Genomic DNA, 19043 nt, shown 5'->3' with positions numbered 1-19043 from the left:
AAATGACAATGACATAATCCATCAAGAAATGCTTATAATTTAAACATTGATTTACAAAACCAGCATAAAACACTACATTCAAAATAGGCCTATTAATTTGTGAATGAACGATAGAATTTCATAATCTTTTTGAAAATTCATTTAAATAAGAGAAAGGACACTTGCGGAGTTTGAATAAAAGGAAAATGGACACTTGGCTGAAGAAAAAAGTCACACCAAATCACCTTTTTGTATGAAATGATAGACAACTTTACAGAGCCTAGTTTTATGAAGAAAGCCCACTTTAAGCCAATCTGATAAATAATAATAGTCACAATAACTAATAATCACAATGATTGACCCTGTTAATTACACATAGACTGTAAAATAATTAATTGTGGTGACACGCCATCATAATTTAGAAAGTCACACTGTTTTTTGTTTTGTTTTTTTTATACCTGGGAACATATAGTTTATTTCTTGTTTCAGTGGGTGCCCTTTTTGTATGTGCACTGCCATTTTGTTGTGGTTGCCCAAGAAACGGCAGATGTGGATAAATCCTCGATACGTTTACCAGAGTTTGACATAGATCCAATATTAAATGTCAGGCTTTCCACAGACTGGAACACATTTTTTGTCATCCACCGCGAAATGAATTCTGATCGGTTCGCACTCTCAGTTGATGACTATCTGGGTGAGTTTAGCCTAGCCTACTACTACGTTAGGAATGGAATGGAATAGGCTATGCATCCAGCTGGAGGTCTTGGCGTTAGTTTATATTGCTTTATGGTTTCTTCAATCTCATGTCAATTGGTCAACGTTGGTGATAAATGCACAGCTGTTCATGATGTGCAGTAGCCTATAGTGCTGTTGAGTATGCAGTTCTTATTGAATATCCAGTGCACAACTGGATGCAGATATAAGTGTCGTTGATGAACGTCGCTGTTTTGGACTGTTTTTATTCACCAGCAGCTGAGACGAATGTTCTCCTCTATCTGAATGATGCGGTTACACAACTTCTTGAACATAAGGAGGAATACACTCAGTTTGGAGTTGGACGTTATTTTGCTGAATAGTAAGTTATGATGTGCAACTCCTGACATAGCTGTGTTGCTTTGTGCTAAAACAAACAAACACACACACACACACACACACACACACACACACACACACACGCACGCACACACACACACATTTATGTATTTTTCTTTATGTTGTTACTTTATTTCTGTTGACTATTTTTTACATTAGAAAACATATGGACTGGAAGACTGTGAAATAGAAATAACACGTGGAATTGTATAGTAAGCAAAAATGTGTAAAGTTAAACATTTTGTTTTGATGACTGCACATTTCTTTCTCCCAACATGGTTACCATAGCATACATAGCACTTGTTGGCATTCTTTCACTGTTAATTTAAAAGTACAAAATAGTCTAAATAAAAAAAGTGACCAGACTTGTGTCTGGGTACAAGGTTGGGCGCTAAATGAACATGCAGAACAAGTAGGCCTATTCTTGCACGGTGCAAATACCAGATATGCTGAAAACTGCCATTTTTGAACTGTCTGAAAATGGCTTGTCTTTTGGTCTACAGTTTTAACAGCGTGAAGAATGGCAACCATGTCCTTTTCAGAGAGTTCAACTACATAAAAGCAACCCCACACAACCGTGCGTCTTTCATTAGGATATTCTGGAGATCTTTCAGACAAATCGGAAAAAATGGAGGTAGGCTATGTCTGTAAAACATGTACCTGTGAGAAGACAGACCCAATATGTGTTTAATATATCTATCTATCTATCTATCTATCTATGTTAAATTACAATTAAGCCATGCTTGTCTTTGTTTTGCTTGGCAGACCTATTGGCAGCAATGGAGTACATCTCACTCCTGCAACTTTTATGTCCTGACTTTCCAACAGAGATGGTACAAAACACAGCCAGGTTAGAGACAAGATCATTTAATAGTGTTTTTTAAGGATGCTGTCCATTATAGGATTTTTTCCCCTCTTGATCTCTGTTTATCACAGTCTTTTGATTGCAACCATGTTATCATTTAACAAAACATGTTCTTCTGCAGGATTGTGCTGATTGATGATGCAGTGGACAGTCCGATGTCCTTCTCAGACTTCTTGTATTCTTTCCAAATTAAATTTTACTTTGAGGGTATGACACTTAATTTGAATATATCATATTTCATATACCTCCATTTACATGTCATTTGTTACACCATTGTAATATGCTGAATGTGAATATTATGTAAACATGAATTGGCTTCAATCCTTTGTATTAATGGGGCTAGTAAGGCTAGAGACCAGGTAAGACTAGTCTCAATGCGGAAGTGTAGATAGAATTTGCAGTTTAATTATACTCAACCCAGAAATGCCTGGGAAGCATCACACAGAACGAAACCTGTGCAATACTAAATCATCAAATGGAGTAAAATAGTTGTTTTGAAGTAGAGTTGGAATGATCTTAACCTCCATGCATGTGGCATTGCGCACATATTTTTAGAAGCTTCAGCTGAAAGATTTCCTCTGCTTGTGTCCCCAAGGGACTCACTCACTCATGAGACTAGACAAAGGGATGAGATCACCAGGCCCATGAACAAACAGGCTGTTCTGACTTCTGAGCAGGCACTCTTTAAACACTCTGCTCTGCTTCTATTTCTCTCTCTCTCTCGCTCTCTCTCTCTCTCTCTCTTTCTCTCAGAGTTCCTTGACAGTGTGTCGGTGATTTATCAGGACCTTCTTTCGGGGAAAAGTCCCAACACTGTGATCGTCCCCACTTCATCTTCAGTGGAGCAGCTGAGCAGCCTGGCTGAAGATGAGCTGGAGGTTCAGGAGGCGGTGGACTCGGCCATCTTTGCAGAATGCATTGAGGCCCTGTGTGAGAGGTTTAAGCACAGGTGAGACAAAGTCATACAGCAGTGCTGAATAATGGTGTTGGATACAAATTGTATTAGTCATTCAGTCTATAGTGAGCTTTAGTACGCACAGTTGATTTAGTATTCCCTCAGCATGTTTGTGCCTCTTTGGACAAACAATGCTTCGGACACAAATGCTTATTATGTGTGATTAGATTATTGATCTAGTTTTTGTTTTCCAGTCACCCCTCCCCCTCGGCAGTCCGAGAGATACTGGAGAATTCTCAGCGGGTGTCTTTCTACGGCTTCCTGATGGCCATGGCAAAAAGTGAAACTATCAATCAGGATATTGGTAAGAGTGGCACACTGTGCAAGCAATAAATCATACTTTTGGTCACTGCCCTATTTAGAAGGCCAGAGTTATTGTATTAAAGGCACCCTTAAGAGCTTTTTTACCTTAACATTACGTTGTTTCCGCACCCCCCCCCCCCTTCCGAAATAAAAATGGAAAAGCTGCTATGCTACAGGAATTTGGAGATCTCTTTCTACAGACTGCTGTCGGTGCATTCCCTCTATATTGTATCAAAGTTATGTTCATACTTTGCAGCAAAAGATTTGCAGCTTTAATCATTGGCTAACGAGTCAGCAGTTATATTAAAAAGATCCTTTTCTATCTACATGTAACATACAATTTTGGGTGTTTTAGTTATACATGGGTACTTGCATTATTACAAGAGGTGATCTGCAGAAGTGTATCAACTGACAAGTAAAGGCAACCATACATTTACTTTTTAAAGGAGCCTTACCAAATAAGTCTGAACTTCTGTTGGACCCAGAGATGGACCGAGAGTTGGAGAGACTGTGAGTGAACCCAAACACACATGTTCTTGCAATAAAAAAATCTCGATCATTTATCCACTGTATTTATTCAAATGTTATAAAAATTAAATAAGAGTTTTGATTCAAATGGTGCTTCACATGTCACAGGTAATTATAGCCCACATTTGAGAACCCTTTAGGGCAATGGAGTGCTGGGGGATAGTAATTGTGCTTTGTTGCAACTGAAAGCTTGGCTGTGGAATTGTGTAGATAACTCATTTAGATTAGTGTGGTGAGGTGAAATAAATGCACTCTCATGTGCTGCCTACACATGTCTCCTTCCTGCCTCCAGCATCGCCCAGATCTCCATCAGCCCCACCTCCAACAGCAGCGGCAGCGCCACTGGCCTCAAGGAGCTGCCCAAGAAGGCCTCACCGCGCAAATCCCTCCACCACCGCAAGAGGATCGAGATGGAGAGTGACGGCTCGACAGAGGAGACCGATTCCTCCGAGAACTAGTGCCCCACTCCGCATGTCCCTGTTACACAGACACACGACCACACCAATCCCACAGCAGATCTCCGCATTCATATCCGTAGACGCAATATGATATTCTGCAAATGGCATGAGAGAGCTCAGCTTTTGGAGAACAAGCCAGAATGTCTACCTAGAATTTGAGCTAATCGTCCTACTCATTGCATTCCAGAAATTATTATGTGTATTGCATATTGTACTGTGCAAAGTTCTATTTTTATTTTTAATTTTATGAGAGTTAACTATTTATTCTGTTATCGTAACTATTTATTGTATGATTACATCACCACTGGAATATCATTGCATTGAAAAGAATAATACTTACCACCTGACTCCTTGTTTTCAGTAACTTAGCTTATACTGCTTGTTTAATTGAGCTAGATAGAGTTTACCTGATTAAAACTAAACAACTGATGTACCTGAGATGACCTTTCAGATTTCCACAAGCTTAACTTCATTAACCTTGAAAACATCTGATTTTGTTACAAAACAAATAAACTACTATTCTTTTACAAATAGCATTTAATAGGAGTTCCACAGTGCTCACAGAATCATTCAAAATAAAAAAGACAATATACAATGTATAATCACAACCAAAAATAAAATAAAATAGGCACAATCTGTGATTTTGCATGATTGATATGAAGACACGCATGGCCTCACTTCTACCACCCACAGACACAAGGCTGATAATGTTTGGTCTTTTTGAACGTAGTATTAAATAATTAATATAATCTGCAATTGTTCAGAATTCTGCTTCACTGAAAGAGACACAGTCACATTAAAACTGGACATTCAGCATTAGGCTTATTCACACATCTCTCTCCAATCACATCCACTGGTTTTGTCAAGATTCAGATGAAATATTTATATACACACAATGCCAGAGATGTAGCTGATGAGCATATGACACCAAACACATCAGTTCAATTCAGCTTCCATGTATTCATTTGAAGTTATCTGACCCTAATCATCGTTCAGTTTGTTCAACCTTCAACTCCTCACCATTTAATTTTAGCAACTTAACATTTCTTTAATAATAGTTTTTGAGCAGTTGAATAAATTCAATATATTTGGTATTAATAGGCTACACAAGAGCTTGGAGTATAGTAGCAGTCAGGGAGTCCGATGAGGCCCCACTCTTAACAGTGAGGCAAAACTAGCACTCTCTTTGAACAGCAGCTCCATGGTAACTGCCGTGAGCCGAGGAAGAAAACACAACGGGACGTCAACATTCAGTGAGAGAGAGAGAGAGAGAGAGAGACCCAGTTTACTTTTGGCTGTGTTACACTGCTTGTGCCGACAAACACTTAGCCTTACAAACAGACGTGGAGATGTGTTTTGCACTGATCTCAAGACCATCTATGCTGTGAGATACAATGAATTACATGTGTGGGTGGCTGGAGCAGGTGGCTCCTGGAAGTCTGGTCTAGCTCTGAGAGAGGTCCGTGTCATCTTGTGCTTTAAGTCCATAAATAGGAACTGCACATTATAACCTGCTTGTTCATGTTTTATACAACATTGCCTCTCAAGTTCTCTCAACGTCAGACCTGGAATATAGCAATATAAAGATATGGGTCTTTCCATAAAGCTGGTAGGTAGGTAGACTCAGTTAGAAATGGCAATTCCAGTAGTACGGAAGCCGATGTCATGACACTTAAGATGGATGTGAACCTATATGTTTGTCTACACCAGACCCCAAAGTAAAAACAACCATTAAATGGGTTTCTATTATCCATCATGCAACACTTTATAAATGATCTATCGTGATGCAAAACATTAAGTAGGTGCAGTGTTATTCAAGGAAGATATCTTCTGTTGGACAAGAGTACGCCATGTGTTCTTTGTAGTACTGCTGGAATGCTTTCCTGTTAAAGATAAACAGATTAGTTGTATCATTATAGTTATCGACAGAACTAATATGGGGGACCATTCTTATAAACAGTATTTCCTAAAGTGTTAATAATATTGCTATTGTTCTTGCTGGAAAGAGCAGCAGGAGTGGAGATGTGACAGACTCACCCCACAGACGTGGCTAGGGCTGTGGTAGACTCCTCTGAGAAGAAGACATGACAGGCAAACCTCTGATAGGCTGGGTGTTTGGTAATCAACCCGAAATACCTACAAAGAAAACACAGATTCGGTCAATCTGAAATCATGACCACAACACTGTGTGAGAGAGGACACTTTGAAAGATACTTTAAAAAAAAGATTTTAAGGACACTTTTAAAAATCACTGAACTGTTGCTAACTTGTCACTGTAAACAACTGTGTGCTTGCTTGAGGCAAAACTTTCTTTGACTTACTTTTTGTTTTTTGGATGGCATCCACAAAATGAAATGTTCTTCAGCTGGAAGAAATGACAACACTTATCGCCCTGTGAAGAAAGAACACATGCGCTTAGTGTTTTTCTTCAGCCTTTCCCTAAATCGGTGTGACGTTGAGGGCAACTCAGAGCAAGGAGGCGCAGACTGGCTTAGGATGTCTGTGGTCTGAGACTAGCCGCTGAGGACAGGTTTTCTCTCTGAACAGAGGACAAGGGACCCTCAAACATCACGAGTTGTGCTATAACTCCAGCAAATCTTAAGGAAGTTGGTTATACAAGAGGATTACTGCCAATAAATGGTACAGTGCTGCACACTGTCCTCCTGGCGGCAACACTGACCTCAGGAGGCCCCGTTAAAAGGACACATTAAGTGTGTTTCATTAAGAAAGGCTGCCTGCTTTCCAAGACATTGGCCATATTGTGTAAGGCTGCACAGAAATCTGATTAAAAACACTGGGATTGATTTGGGCTGCTATTGTGAGATTACTACAAGGTCCGGCGCACACTAACGCCAGGCCACGTGCACAACAGTGAGGGAGAATTCAACATACTCTGTCAGCAGTCCGGCAGTCGTCTTGAACAATGATCTTCACGCCCCTCATGTTGATCTCCACTACGCACATTGAAGGAGGACTGAATTGCATTTGCAATCTTCTGTTTGTAGCAATCTGTTCACATGTGATAGTTACACAAATCATGGTTATTATCATGATTGTAATGTTCCAAAAACAGGATATTTTCAATGTGAATATTGAAAAAGAGCTTTAGCATGATGTATACCTTATGCATAGCTGCACAAAGAACATCATTTCCTTTATGATATGGCACCTGAACAGAGCCAAGGAATTTCACCCAGAAGGTATCCACCCAGTCACTTTTCTCCTCTGATTTAAAGACAAAAAAACAGTTACAAAGAATTAAAATGTAATTGAATTAAACTTCAATGTAACAATGAAAATTGTCATTAAATCCATACAAAGAGAAAAAGAGAACTCGAACTTCATAAAGTGGCTTTTGCCTATTTACTATCTGACCACTATATATCACCATTTATTGGGTTTAAAATGCCATGAATTCACTTTGAAAGTCAAATGGTCCTGAACCTTTGGCTTGCACGGTTTCCTTAGCAACCTTGACCGCATAGAAGGCGGGGAATATGCCGCGGGCGCCGGTGCGCATGTTGTAGGCCTCGCACCACAGGTCCTCCGACTCGGCCTCCAGCAGGAGTGGATCATCGGCCTCCAGCTCCAGCTCGTCCTCGTGACGCGGGACAAACCTGCCCGGGCCAGCACACACAGACCTCAGCGCCACAGCCCAGCTACATCCGCGCCCATAAACCCATGCCCATAAACCCATGCCCACAAACCCATGCCCATAAAGCAGGTGGCTCCTGGGGGTACGCTACCCACATGATTCATCAATGACTACACAACATTTGTATATTCCAATTGGATACCGGCCACATCTTTTGGATTTGATTTACATACACAATTCAACACAACCTTTACAAGCATGTGTCACTCACAGGCAGTTTACCCTCATGGTTTAGTAACAGAATGAAAACATTTGATCCTGCATACCACATAAGAATGGAACGCTAGGCACACAATTTAAGAACCTGAAAACGTGTTACAGTTTTTCTCAGTCGCTTTGGTGCTTTTCTCAGATCAGAGTGAAAATTCTCATAACTATTAGTTCAACCTCCACATTGCTACTATGATGTGTCATTTGTGCACATCATAGTATCAATTTCTCCTTCCTCTGAACGAATTGCAAATGCTTTTGGACATGTATCAGTTGCTTTGTCATGTCAGTCAAAATTAACTATACTTATGGATGCTGAATAGTTGTTCCCAATAAAACTAGTCTTCATTTCATTGCTTGAGTTACATACAAAATTGGTGAACTAGTTATTAAATTCTGTCCCAATGCTGTATAATTGCAAAGAGCACAGTAAAAATGTGAAACATATATTCAGTGTCTTGTACTCACTTACTCTCCTAACTACAGCAATTTCTAACTTTACTGTAGTTTTCTAATGGCTGTACAAGTACTGTATAGTGCTGTCTTGAGCATGTTCAGGTAGTGTCACCGAGTTCTGACCTTTTTTTGCATGGGAAAACACTGAGAGAATGCCATAATGAAAACATGACAAAGCCATTTGACTATCTTGTTCATAAACAATGGTGTCAAGACTTCTTATTTTGATGACACTGACAGTTTCATTGACATAAATACTTGCTTTTGAGGAATGGACTATCCATTTTGAGCAAGTGACGTGCTTTTGCAGGTTATCCACTAGGCTTTGCAGTTTGCACTAATTGTTTTGAGAAATGCGCTAACTGCTGTGCAAATGTTATAGTGATGTGAGAAAAGCACCAAAGCAACTGAGAAAAACTGTAAAGTAAAAACTGCTGTAATACTATTTGTAACTAACCAAAATTAACCCTAAGCAGAAAAAGCTGTTTAGCTAAAACACTAAAACCTAGAAACACTGTAATCAATCATAAAGTGAGGCACTAAATCAATATTGTGTACATTTTATGTAAGCGTGAATTACTTATAGTCAGCACTGATAGACAAACAAACACGCAGCCAGAAGGCCAGACAGACAGGCAGGCAGGCAGACAGACAGACAGAGTGACAGACAGGCAGGTAGACAGACAGACAGACAGAGTGACAGACAGGCAGGTAGACAGACAGACAGAGAGACAGACAGGCAGACAGACAGAGAGAGAGACAGGCAAGCATACAGACAGAGAGACAGACAGGCAGGTAGATGGAAAGAGACATACAGATTAGACACACACGTGTACAATATACATTGCACATACAACATGTATACAGAAAGAAATATGGGAACATACAATACGTAAGTATAGGCTACATATATTCCAGATAGAGCCGTGTACACAAAATGTTCTATGATATAGTATGGTGTCGTGAGTGCTGACTGATCCTACCTGAACACTGCTCTGTGGCTCTGCTCCCGCTCCTCCCCAGCAATGACACAGGAGAACAAACCAAACGTCTCCGCACCTGGAACCAACACATCAGCACAGGCTCTTTGAGTTCAGCTCACATTTCCTTAACAATACTTCCTTACTCCTATAGCAAGCATGCTGGTTGGGTTAAGTTCTTCTCAATTCGCTTTGAGGGTGCCAACATTAGTTGATGCTCCAGGGAATGAGGGGAGTTCTTAAGAAAGCTGCCATTGTGTTAGCATTGTGTTAGCTCTGCCACATGGCTCCGTTCCTGGGCCGCTGCCATTTTCTCCTCTCTGATGTCCTTGCACTTTCCCAGTACAGAGCTTTCTCATGTATTGATATGCTTACTCTTTATATTTCTTATTTTAGCAGCACTGAAAATTACCATTCAGTGATAGTCTCAGAAAACCAAAACACTGTACCAAAGTCACATTACCAGTATTATGTGTCCACATTATCAGTATTAGGAGTCCATTTACAAAGTAACTGCAATTAAACAGCCTTGAATTTACATCCAGTGAAACATGGATTATGTAACAAAGGTTGCAATTTTCAGGATCTGGCAAGGGATCTGACCACATCAATGCCTCACCTATGGACTAAGCCAATTGATTTGAATCATTAATGGTACCACTTGAATGAAAAGTAACAATGAGTTATGAACTAAATGTACAGAATAACCCATTTTTTTTATTATTTTGTTGTTTTTTTATTGTTTGTTTTCTCTGATGTAGGAGTACTGGATGGCTAGATGCCTAAGCCACTGACCTGACAAGCGAGAGCCACGCCTGTTGACAAACACGTTGCGGAACTTGCGGGAGCGCGGAGCGTCCGAGCTGGAGTCGGTGGTGGTGGCCATGGAGAGGCCTGAGGACTGCTCTCTCTTTAAGCGCCTCTGCGGCCTCTCCCTGCCCCCCTCCTCCTCCTCCTCCTCCTCCAGCGCCGACTCGTAGACGGTGTTGTCGTCGCTGTCGCTGTCCTGGTAGACCTTGTAGCACTGCTTGAGGCTGACCAGCTCCAGCTGCGCATGCTCGTCCACCACCAGCGTGTACTTGACGGAGTCGTAAGACAGGCCGCTGGCGTCCGAGCTGCTGACCGCCGGCTCTGCGGCCGCAGGCTTCCCCTCCGCCTCCACTGCTGCTGTCGCTGCTGCTGCTCCTGCTCCTGCAACTGCGGTCACTGATGCCCCTCCGGCCCCAGCAGCCACCGCAGCCACTACCACGTCGTCCTCCTCCTCCTCGTCCACCTCCGCTATCGTTCTCCAGGCCGTTTCCCTGCCCACGGCCTCACTGAGGCTGACTGTCCGGCGGGGCGGCGTGGGGGGGTAGACCCCGTCATCATCCTCGTCCTCCTCGCTGATGGAGGCCTTTTTCTGGACGTGGTTTTGGTGGTGCGGGTGGTGGTGCTGTGGACACGGTGGCGGGGCCTCACTGTCCGAGCTCAGGGACATGCGGTTGCTGCTGTCGCTGCTCTGTGATAGGGACTGGCGCCCGCTGCTGCTGCTATCGCCGTTGCGTTGCCGCCTGATCACCTCCTCTTCCTCCTCCTCCTCTTGCTCTGGCTGGTCATCTCCATCAGCAAAGTTCATTTCCACACCGCCAAAGTAGCGTGGGTAGCGCTCCTGCTCCCTGCATATGCGTTCCCCATTCTGTGTCGGGTAGCGCACCGTCTCCCGGCTGCCGTTGACCTTGTTGTAGTGGGCCTTCTCTACGCTGCCCTCCGCACTGGCCACCGAGGCTCGACAGCTGTTCACCTGCTCCTGGATGGGCTCCCCGGTCGTCTCCCTCATGGCTGGCTGGGCAGTGGTAGTGGTGGTGGTGTTGGACTTCCCTGCTCCGGACTTCACTGCACCGGACTTCCCTGCGCCGGACTTCCCAGTGCCGGACTTCCCAGTGCTGGACTTCCCAGTGCTGGACTTTGCTGCGTTGGACTTGGCTGTGGAGGGTTTCTGGTGCTGAGTGGTCGAGGGCTTCTTCTGAGGCTTGGATTCCCCGGCAGCCTTGAGAGAGGACGTGGAGGTGGGGCCACTGGTGCGCTTGGAGCAAGTCCGGTCAACCCTCTGCACTTTGCCTCCATCGCTACCCTGTTCCCCTGTTACACACACACACACACACACACACACACACACACACACACACACACACACACACACACACACAAACAAGATTATTTATTAGGCAACAGGCTGCAAGGGGAAGGGATTATGGAGCCAATATCCAGGCTGCATATGCTGCATTTCACACAAAAAGCCCAGCGAATGAATGTGAAAATCCCCTGCTAATAGAGCTGCAACTCCAAATGAGGTGGCAATATTAAGAGCAGCCCGGCACAATTTGCCTGATAAGGGGCTTTAGAACCTAAACAGCAGGGATCTGCAGGGTTGCGTGCTCAAGAGTGATCATGTTCAGCTCACCTGTTGCCTTCTCTTTGCCTTTCTCCTTCCTTCTGTCCTTGTCCCCAAAGGAGTTGTTGTTTATTGTGTCCTGTGATGCATAGGGGAAGCAACGGAAAATGTTTTTACATACATACAGTACATACATTCAAGCATGGCCATACATACAGAGCCCAATACACTATGCCCAAACGCACATAAACGTTTTTGTCTGTCACACAAATTCCTTTTTCTGACTTACACACATACAGTACATGTAGAGTAAACAAGCACATTTTGTGATTTTCTGCACTGAAATGTTTTCACATTTTCTCTGTGTTTCTAAAGGGCTTTGACCTTCTGGTTCTCTGCCCTGTAACATGGCGTGGCACAATGCAGACACGGCGTGCGGAGGCAGTAAAGTGATGCCAATCTGCTGCCAAACAGCTCCAATCAATGTCTGCACTAGCTGTGACTCAGGCCTAGAGGGTGCAGTGCTGACGTCACAGTCTTCTGGGAAGTCAGAGCGGAGAGAGGGAGGGAGTAGGAGAGAGAGGGAGAGAGAGAAACAGAAACAGAGAGGAAGAGAGGAAGACGCTTCTGTCAGAGACAACGAAAGAGAAAGCTAGGGAGAGCTTAAGTGGGAGTCTAGGAGAGAGAGAGAGAGAGAGAGAGAGAGAGAGAGAGAGAGAGAGAGAGAGAGAGAGAGAGAGAGAGCGTGATAATGGGAGGGGGAAAGAGAGAGGGAGCCTTTCCCTCTCTGCCGGGTTTTCACGACTCATGGGTCTAATAACAGCTGTTGCCATCTCATCAGGACTCCGCCGTCATCGAGACGTGGATGGTGACAGGGTGGGGAAACTGAGGGTGTAATTCCACACGTGTCCGAGCGCATCTGGCCACAGCCTAGACTTTATCTGGATCACACTTCAAAAAGCTCAATATTTTAAAAATTGTTTAGGGACATCTGAGGGGAAACAAAAACTAAGAGCTGCTCACACAAGCACCCAATCCACTGCAGGCAGGCTTTCAGCAGGCTCACATGCAAATGCACCACCCAATTCCTCCCCTTTCCACAACACTCTTGTGGACGTCAATTTGTTTGCCTCAGATGTAACGCCCTCCAGATTGAGCGGGAGGGAGAATTAGCGACCTTCTAATGCCCATCATGCCCTTTGAGCTGACAGGCTGTGGCAGAGGCCCACGAGAGCCTGCCCGGTTGCCCGCCCACGTCCCTACCCTCCCGGCACGAGTGGAGCTGACACAGCCAGGATTAGGGATTACTGGAGATGCCCTGCTTCCATGCCTGGAGCAACAACAGGTCTGCTGACCTGGATGTGCTGAACACTAAGGAACCATGCCAGAGCAGGCAGAACATGGGAGAGAACATGGGTGGAACCTTAGATCCAGAGAACATCATGGAAGACCCACATTACATTCTGCTGTTAGAGGAAAGTATGGATTTAGCGCCGCTGATGAATTGTTCACAAATGCTGATAGAAAGTCCTTTAATCCTACATTATAATGATCCCTAACCTCACTGATCAATGTGTGGATACTTCTGAGAGATGTTTTAGAGATATCTCCTTCTTAACAAGATTAATTTGTGAGAGAGCTCACCTCAAATCTACACCCACTGTCATAGTCAGGATTACATTTTAATGTCCATAATATATTCAGAGGGACTATCAAGCACTCGATATAGCTGCTTTGAAGTTAGCAGCTCATTTACTTGCGCTGCATTATCTTGAGTAGAAGTTAAGACACGTGACAGCAAAAACCCCACACTATAGATTATAATAAGAGAGAAAAAGTCTCCTCTCCAGACCCTACAGTGTGCACTGGATCGAGCTGTTTTCTCCTGGGCACAGAGGCCTTTGTACGGGGCAATTATTTGAATCATCCCCTTCGTACGGCGTGGAATGACAGCACTCTCCTCACTGTGCACTTAACTTAGAGTACTGCCTGTGGGCTCCACAATAACAAAAGGCCTCATAGTCATCATGCAGGTAAGGCAGCAGCAGGCTGCAGACACAAGCCTCAGATGGCCTTTATGGCAGGGCAGGGACAGCTTGGCTTGTTGCCCTAATTTAATACCTCTAAATACAATACAATCAATGCTGAACAATCCACAAAATGGTGATCCCAGTACTTGGCAGATTCACCACTGATCACTCTAAACCTGTCAGGATACTGTAATGAAGATACAATAGACCATCATAGCCTTTCGTAGCATAGGGAAACACTGAGGATTTATAAACAGGACATCCTTAAAGAACTGAAACAGCAGGACACAGTACAAGTCACATGAGCTAGACACGACACTCTCCCCATTCAACCATATTCAGTATGTATTGAGGTCAGGAAACAGACATCATGTATGGAGCCTGGTGAAATCCTAGCCTGTGAAGCTGGTGGAGCTGCCGCTCGGTGCTGTCATAGACACCTTCTCTGCCCACTATCCACATCATCACCCCTCCCTGTCGGAGCTGCTCACAACAGATGGATGCAAAGGTAAACAGCCGAAGGGGAAGGGAGCAGGCCTGCTGTGCCCTCCTCTCCCCTCCACAAACCCTCACCTGAGTGCGAGGCACCTGGGGGAAGAGGTTGAGGGTGGTGGGCCTTTTGGGCCGGTACGTGTCCATGGCGATGGGGGCTGGCTCCCTCAGCAGAGGTTGTCGGAGGTCGGGCGGCGCGGCTCCCCCTGGCCCCTCCCGTTGCCGTGTGGGCTGCCGGGCCGCATGGACGGGCTCCTTCCTCCTCGGCGTCGTTGTCGTCGTCGTTGTCCTCCTCCTCCTCCTCGGCTCCTCTTCCTCCTGCTGCTGCCGCTCGTCGTCTTCCTGGATCCCACCCTCCTCTGCATCGATCAGGTCCAAGTGGAGCATCTCCGACTGCAGCTCCACTGCCCCCCTCCTCCTCTCCACCAGCCTGGCCGCTCCATTGGCTGCCACAGACATGTGACCCTGGGAAGATCAGGCAGGCAGCGTTTTGAGTCAGGAGGGAGGGAGGGAGAGGGAGAGGGAGAGAGAGAGAGAGAGAGAGGGAGAGAGAGGAAGAGAGAGGGAGAGGCAGAGTGTGAAGGAGGGAGGGAGGGAGGTGGCTGCAGAGAGGAGAGAGCGAAGCAGTGGGGGAGAGCAAGAGCGAGCGAGCCAATCACAGCCCGGCATGACATCATCAGCCTGGTCGTCTTCCTTCTCCCTCTGCTGCCGGTGACTCTAATTCAATCAGAGAACAATAAACGGCACCACCGCACAAATAAACCAGACACATCTGTGCCACTGTCAGGGGCCATCCTCTCACTGACAAGAATAAGAACATCAAACCATATCTTCCCTTTTTGAGGAACTACATTCAAAAACACTCAGATTAAAACAGGAAATGCACCACTCGACATGGAAAACAACAAGACCGATAAGGTCTCTATTACACCCAAAGCTGGTCCCTGAGTCTCTGTCCACTGACCTGCTTGGCTGTGGTCTGTGTACTGTGCGTGCGTGTGTGTGCCACCCATGTCTGTCAGTAATCTCATAATGGCTCTGGCCCACTGACAGCACGGCTGTGTCTGCTCCTACTCTCTCATTCTGGCCATCTCTAAATCAACAGGGCGCTCTCCTCTCCGCTCCGCTGCTCGGACACGGCGGCCCCACCTCCCATAACCTCGGCTGGACTAATAACCTGGCCCCCCACACCCCTCTGGATGTGTTCAGACATATGAATAAAACATGGAGGACAGAGAAGGAGACCTGTCTGGGAGAGAAGATGCAGTACATAATGAAAATGGATCTACAGCAGATGCAGTACATAATAAATTGTATGTAAAGAAATTCGGCTTAATCCATCGCTGTAATGAGGATCCAAACGCTCTGGTCAGTCTGAGGGCTCTGGAAGCCTTCACATGCTCGTGCCTGCCGACTGCCTCCAGCCGAGCTGCTGGACTCCATCCCTCACGTTACTAGGTGACAACATGACGACAGGCGGGGTGGGCGGGGCGGGGGGGGGTGGGGGGGCCGACAAAGAGGGGAGGGGGAGGGGGGGCTTTCTCTGTGTGAGAGCCGACAAGCACACACCCTGGGGTGACAAACACACGCGCTAAAACAAAAATCCCAGGCTGACAGAGAGAAACAGATACAAACACACCTGCAACAGATCTGATTTCTTCTAGGATAAGCCCAGCGTGGCTCTAGTCCTTTGAGTCCTAGAGATAGAGTGATCAACGATGACGTATTTTAACAAGATTCCCCGTCCCCTTGAGTGAATTGGGATCACTGTGAACAGATGTGACAGCTACCAGTGGACCAATTATTGCACGTGGTAGAGAGAGAGAGAGTAATAGAGAAGTGTGTGTGGATGTGCACGACGATGACTAGTTGTTTAGATTGGATGTCAGCCATCAAAAGATTAACCTGAGATAAAGTCATCCCCATTTGACCCACATTAGGGGGGGGGGGTCTTTTCTGCACCTCACATTTTGTACCTTTACCATTATTAGGGTAGACAAGAAACTGACTGTGTGAAGATATACCAACACGTCAATTCCACTGAAATGCAGTCAGTTAAAGCGTGCGAGTGTGTGAGCTCTGCATGGCTCTCCCGGGAGTGTTCTCCTCTTACATACGTTCACATCCGCGGTGCAGTAGGTAGGACTGGGCGCAAGCTCATCACCAATCTCTGTGACCTCGGACAAGTCGTCATCCTCGTACTCCTCCAGACTTATGTCGTGGGTCAACCTAAGGAACGAACACACAGTGATAGACCAGGTCCTCTGAACAGCCCCTGAACTCCAACTTGATCTGAAGCAAATGGCACATGGCAAAATACACCAAAGAATATAACACCGTGCACTTGTTTTGCAATTATATTCAATGACTTAACTTATTATTTTCTTAAAAGAAAACATGAAGCAATAGAGCATGTTTATAAAGATAGTGAATCTATGTGAAAACTGGTCTAATACAACAGTTTTGCAGTATTGTTTACAGGAAGAAAAACAATAGTCGATGTGATGGAGACCTTGAAGGCTCTTACTGCTCTGACTAATTGCCTCGTTAGAAATGCAAAGCTCACAGACAGCATGTTATGAGCAAGAGGAGGAAACCCTCCTGCCTGCAAGATGGAAAACAACACAACACACACACAGAGCAACCCTAACACAAACACTTCACAACTCAAGACATCACTTTAAGACATGCAAGTTTACCATCTCGCTAACCTAAACATGAGATTCACCGCACCAAAGTAAACACTATTACCTTGTGTTCAAAACATCCACTCATTCACTACGTTGTGTACTATATACTGAATAACCACCATGTAGTGATTCAAATCATCCACTCATTTACTACCTAGTGTGCTACATATACTAAATAAGCACCATGTAGTGATTCAAATCATCCACTCATTCACTACCTAGTGTGCTATATATACTAAATAAGCACCATGTAGTGCTTCACTAGCTGCTCTATGTAGTAAATAGATGGATGTTGTAAAGCCAGGGCTGAGGTGAGGCCGGCGGTGAGCCTGCACAGGTCTACTGTACCATTTCTCCCACTGCTCCTCCACCCAGCTCTCGCCATCCTCGTTGGACTCCATGGCCAGGCTGAACACCATCTAGCTGGGGCCGGGCGGCAGACCACGGGGCGCTGGGGATCGAATGACCAGGGGCAATTAGCGGGCACTTCCCTCCCTCCTCAGCATGGAGCATCCCAGACACATGCACACTCTCTCACACAAGCGCACACACACACATACACACTCTCGCAGGGTGGACCAGCGGAGCACGCCTGTTCATCCAGCAGCACGAGGTGGTGGTGGTGATGCTCAGAGGCGAGTGTGCAGCAGGCTTCTCTCCATCGCTCCTGTCTGCTCCCTCGTGCCTGGGAAAGTCACCGACGGGGGGGGGGAAACGAGCTCGGAAGGGAGGGACCAGAAGGAGGGGTGAGAGAGAGAGGGAGGGAGAAACACAGAGAGGGAGGGAGAGGGAGAGACTGCTTTGTACAGGGCACTCCCGTTAAAAGCCTGCCACCGCTATGATGGATAGGCCCAATCGATGCAGCTCAAGTTGCCGCCACCATGGGAGAGGGGCCCAGCCCAACCCAGCGGAGAGCAGAGCAGAGCAGCCGACAGAGGGAGGCTGTGGCCCTGATCAATGAGCACTGATCCGGCTGGAAATAAACAGCAGCACTGTACCTCTGCTGAAACAGGAGGATTCTGTTTCTGGCCTCTCAACCTTTAATTTGCTGCTGCAAGTACTGAGCTTTCACTTCAGGCCAAGTGATGACTGGGGGAACATGATTTTCTGTAGGTGTCATTTAGACCAAAAAAAGAAAAGGGGAAATGGAGGACATTTATTTCATTTATTCACAGCTCAATGTCTTCTGAATGCACTTAAACAGCAAGTATGCCAAAGAGAGTGTGAGCTAAAGAGAAAAGGAGGAAATAAATCTCAGGGAGGTGGGCATCTGAGGACACAGCTGAGATGCACAGGGCTGATCAGGTCAGTGGTCCTGCTGGGCTCTCCACACCCGTGCAGCCAAAGGAACCCGTCCCCCACAGAGCTGCTTTGGACATGAGCGACAGGGTAGCAGACAAACACAGAGCTGGTCTGCATCCCGAGCACCACTGCAGTGCGCCCATTCTTTTAGGAGTCTGATAAGCACACCACACCTTCCTGAAGTCATTAACAGCTTTAGAATGGGAACAGTCAAGTGTGGCAGAATTAGGAAACAATGAAATGCAGGCAGTTGAAATTAGAGGCAAGTATAAGGTGTTAAATACAAGGTAAAAACCTAAAGTGCAGCGTATCGTCCTCCAACACATTCTAATCTACAATTGTAGTCTATAACACACAGTAATATTGTAGACTATTAATACACTATGAGAATTTTTGAAGCATATCCTGATGCTGTTTGCATTCCCTTATATTATCAACATATGGCATTTGTCTATGAATTAAAGAGGTTATATTGTTAAGCACCAATTATACAAATACACACAGAAGAGACAAGGAAAACAGAAATACACCTTCATCAATGGCATTCACAAAATAAACACAGAAACCAACAAAAAGCTTGCTGCTCATTTCATTCTGCTAAATGAGGAAACTGATTAAATTCTGCCATCTAGTGGTATAGCACAGTACCTAAAGGCATGGGGGGGAAAAGAATGAAA

The 19043-nt window shown here is 45.2% G+C and overlaps 2 protein-coding genes across 5 annotated transcripts; one reads left to right on the top strand and one right to left on the bottom strand.

The window, feature by feature from the left end:
- Positions 1–478: 478 nt before the first annotated feature.
- On the top strand, positions 479–4821 carry c11h11orf49 (chromosome 11 C11orf49 homolog). Of its 2 annotated transcripts, none has more exons than XM_042109364.1 (9): positions 479–673; positions 952–1054; positions 1575–1705; positions 1837–1921; positions 2058–2143; positions 2690–2885; positions 3086–3195; positions 3641–3704; positions 4015–4821. In XM_042109364.1, the coding sequence occupies exons 1-9, from the start codon at positions 631–633 to the stop codon at positions 4178–4180; spliced, it is 984 nt and encodes a 327-aa protein (XP_041965298.1). In that variant the 5' UTR covers positions 479–630; the 3' UTR covers positions 4181–4821. The 2 variants fall into 2 exon arrangements, with proteins under 2 accessions (XP_041965298.1, XP_041965297.1); XM_042109363.1 differs by having other exon boundaries at positions 949–1054.
- On the bottom strand, positions 4700–18994 carry mapk8ip1a (mitogen-activated protein kinase 8 interacting protein 1a). Of its 3 annotated transcripts, none has more exons than XM_042109360.1 (13): positions 17413–18994; positions 16492–16603; positions 14456–14839; positions 11922–11991; positions 11388–11599; positions 10277–11357; positions 9485–9560; positions 7625–7797; positions 7302–7405; positions 7073–7189; positions 6502–6572; positions 6218–6316; positions 4700–6063 (listed from the first exon to the last, which is right to left on the bottom strand). In XM_042109360.1, exons 1-13 carry the CDS (start codon positions 17481–17483, stop codon positions 5991–5993), a joined length of 2643 nt encoding a protein of 880 aa, XP_041965294.1. In that variant the 5' UTR covers positions 17484–18994; the 3' UTR covers positions 4700–5990. The 3 variants fall into 3 exon arrangements, with proteins under 3 accessions (XP_041965294.1, XP_041965293.1, XP_041965292.1); XM_042109359.1 differs by having other exon boundaries at positions 10277–11599; positions 17413–17515; positions 17625–18994; XM_042109358.1 differs by having other exon boundaries at positions 10277–11599.
- Positions 18995–19043: the final 49 nt, after the last annotated feature.

The sequence above is a fragment of the Alosa sapidissima genome, chromosome 11 (assembly GCF_018492685.1).
Source record: "Alosa sapidissima isolate fAloSap1 chromosome 11, fAloSap1.pri, whole genome shotgun sequence".
In the NCBI taxonomy this organism is placed as follows: domain Eukaryota; kingdom Metazoa; phylum Chordata; class Actinopteri; order Clupeiformes; family Clupeidae; genus Alosa; species Alosa sapidissima.
This window is presented reverse-complemented; position numbering and strand designations above follow the sequence as displayed.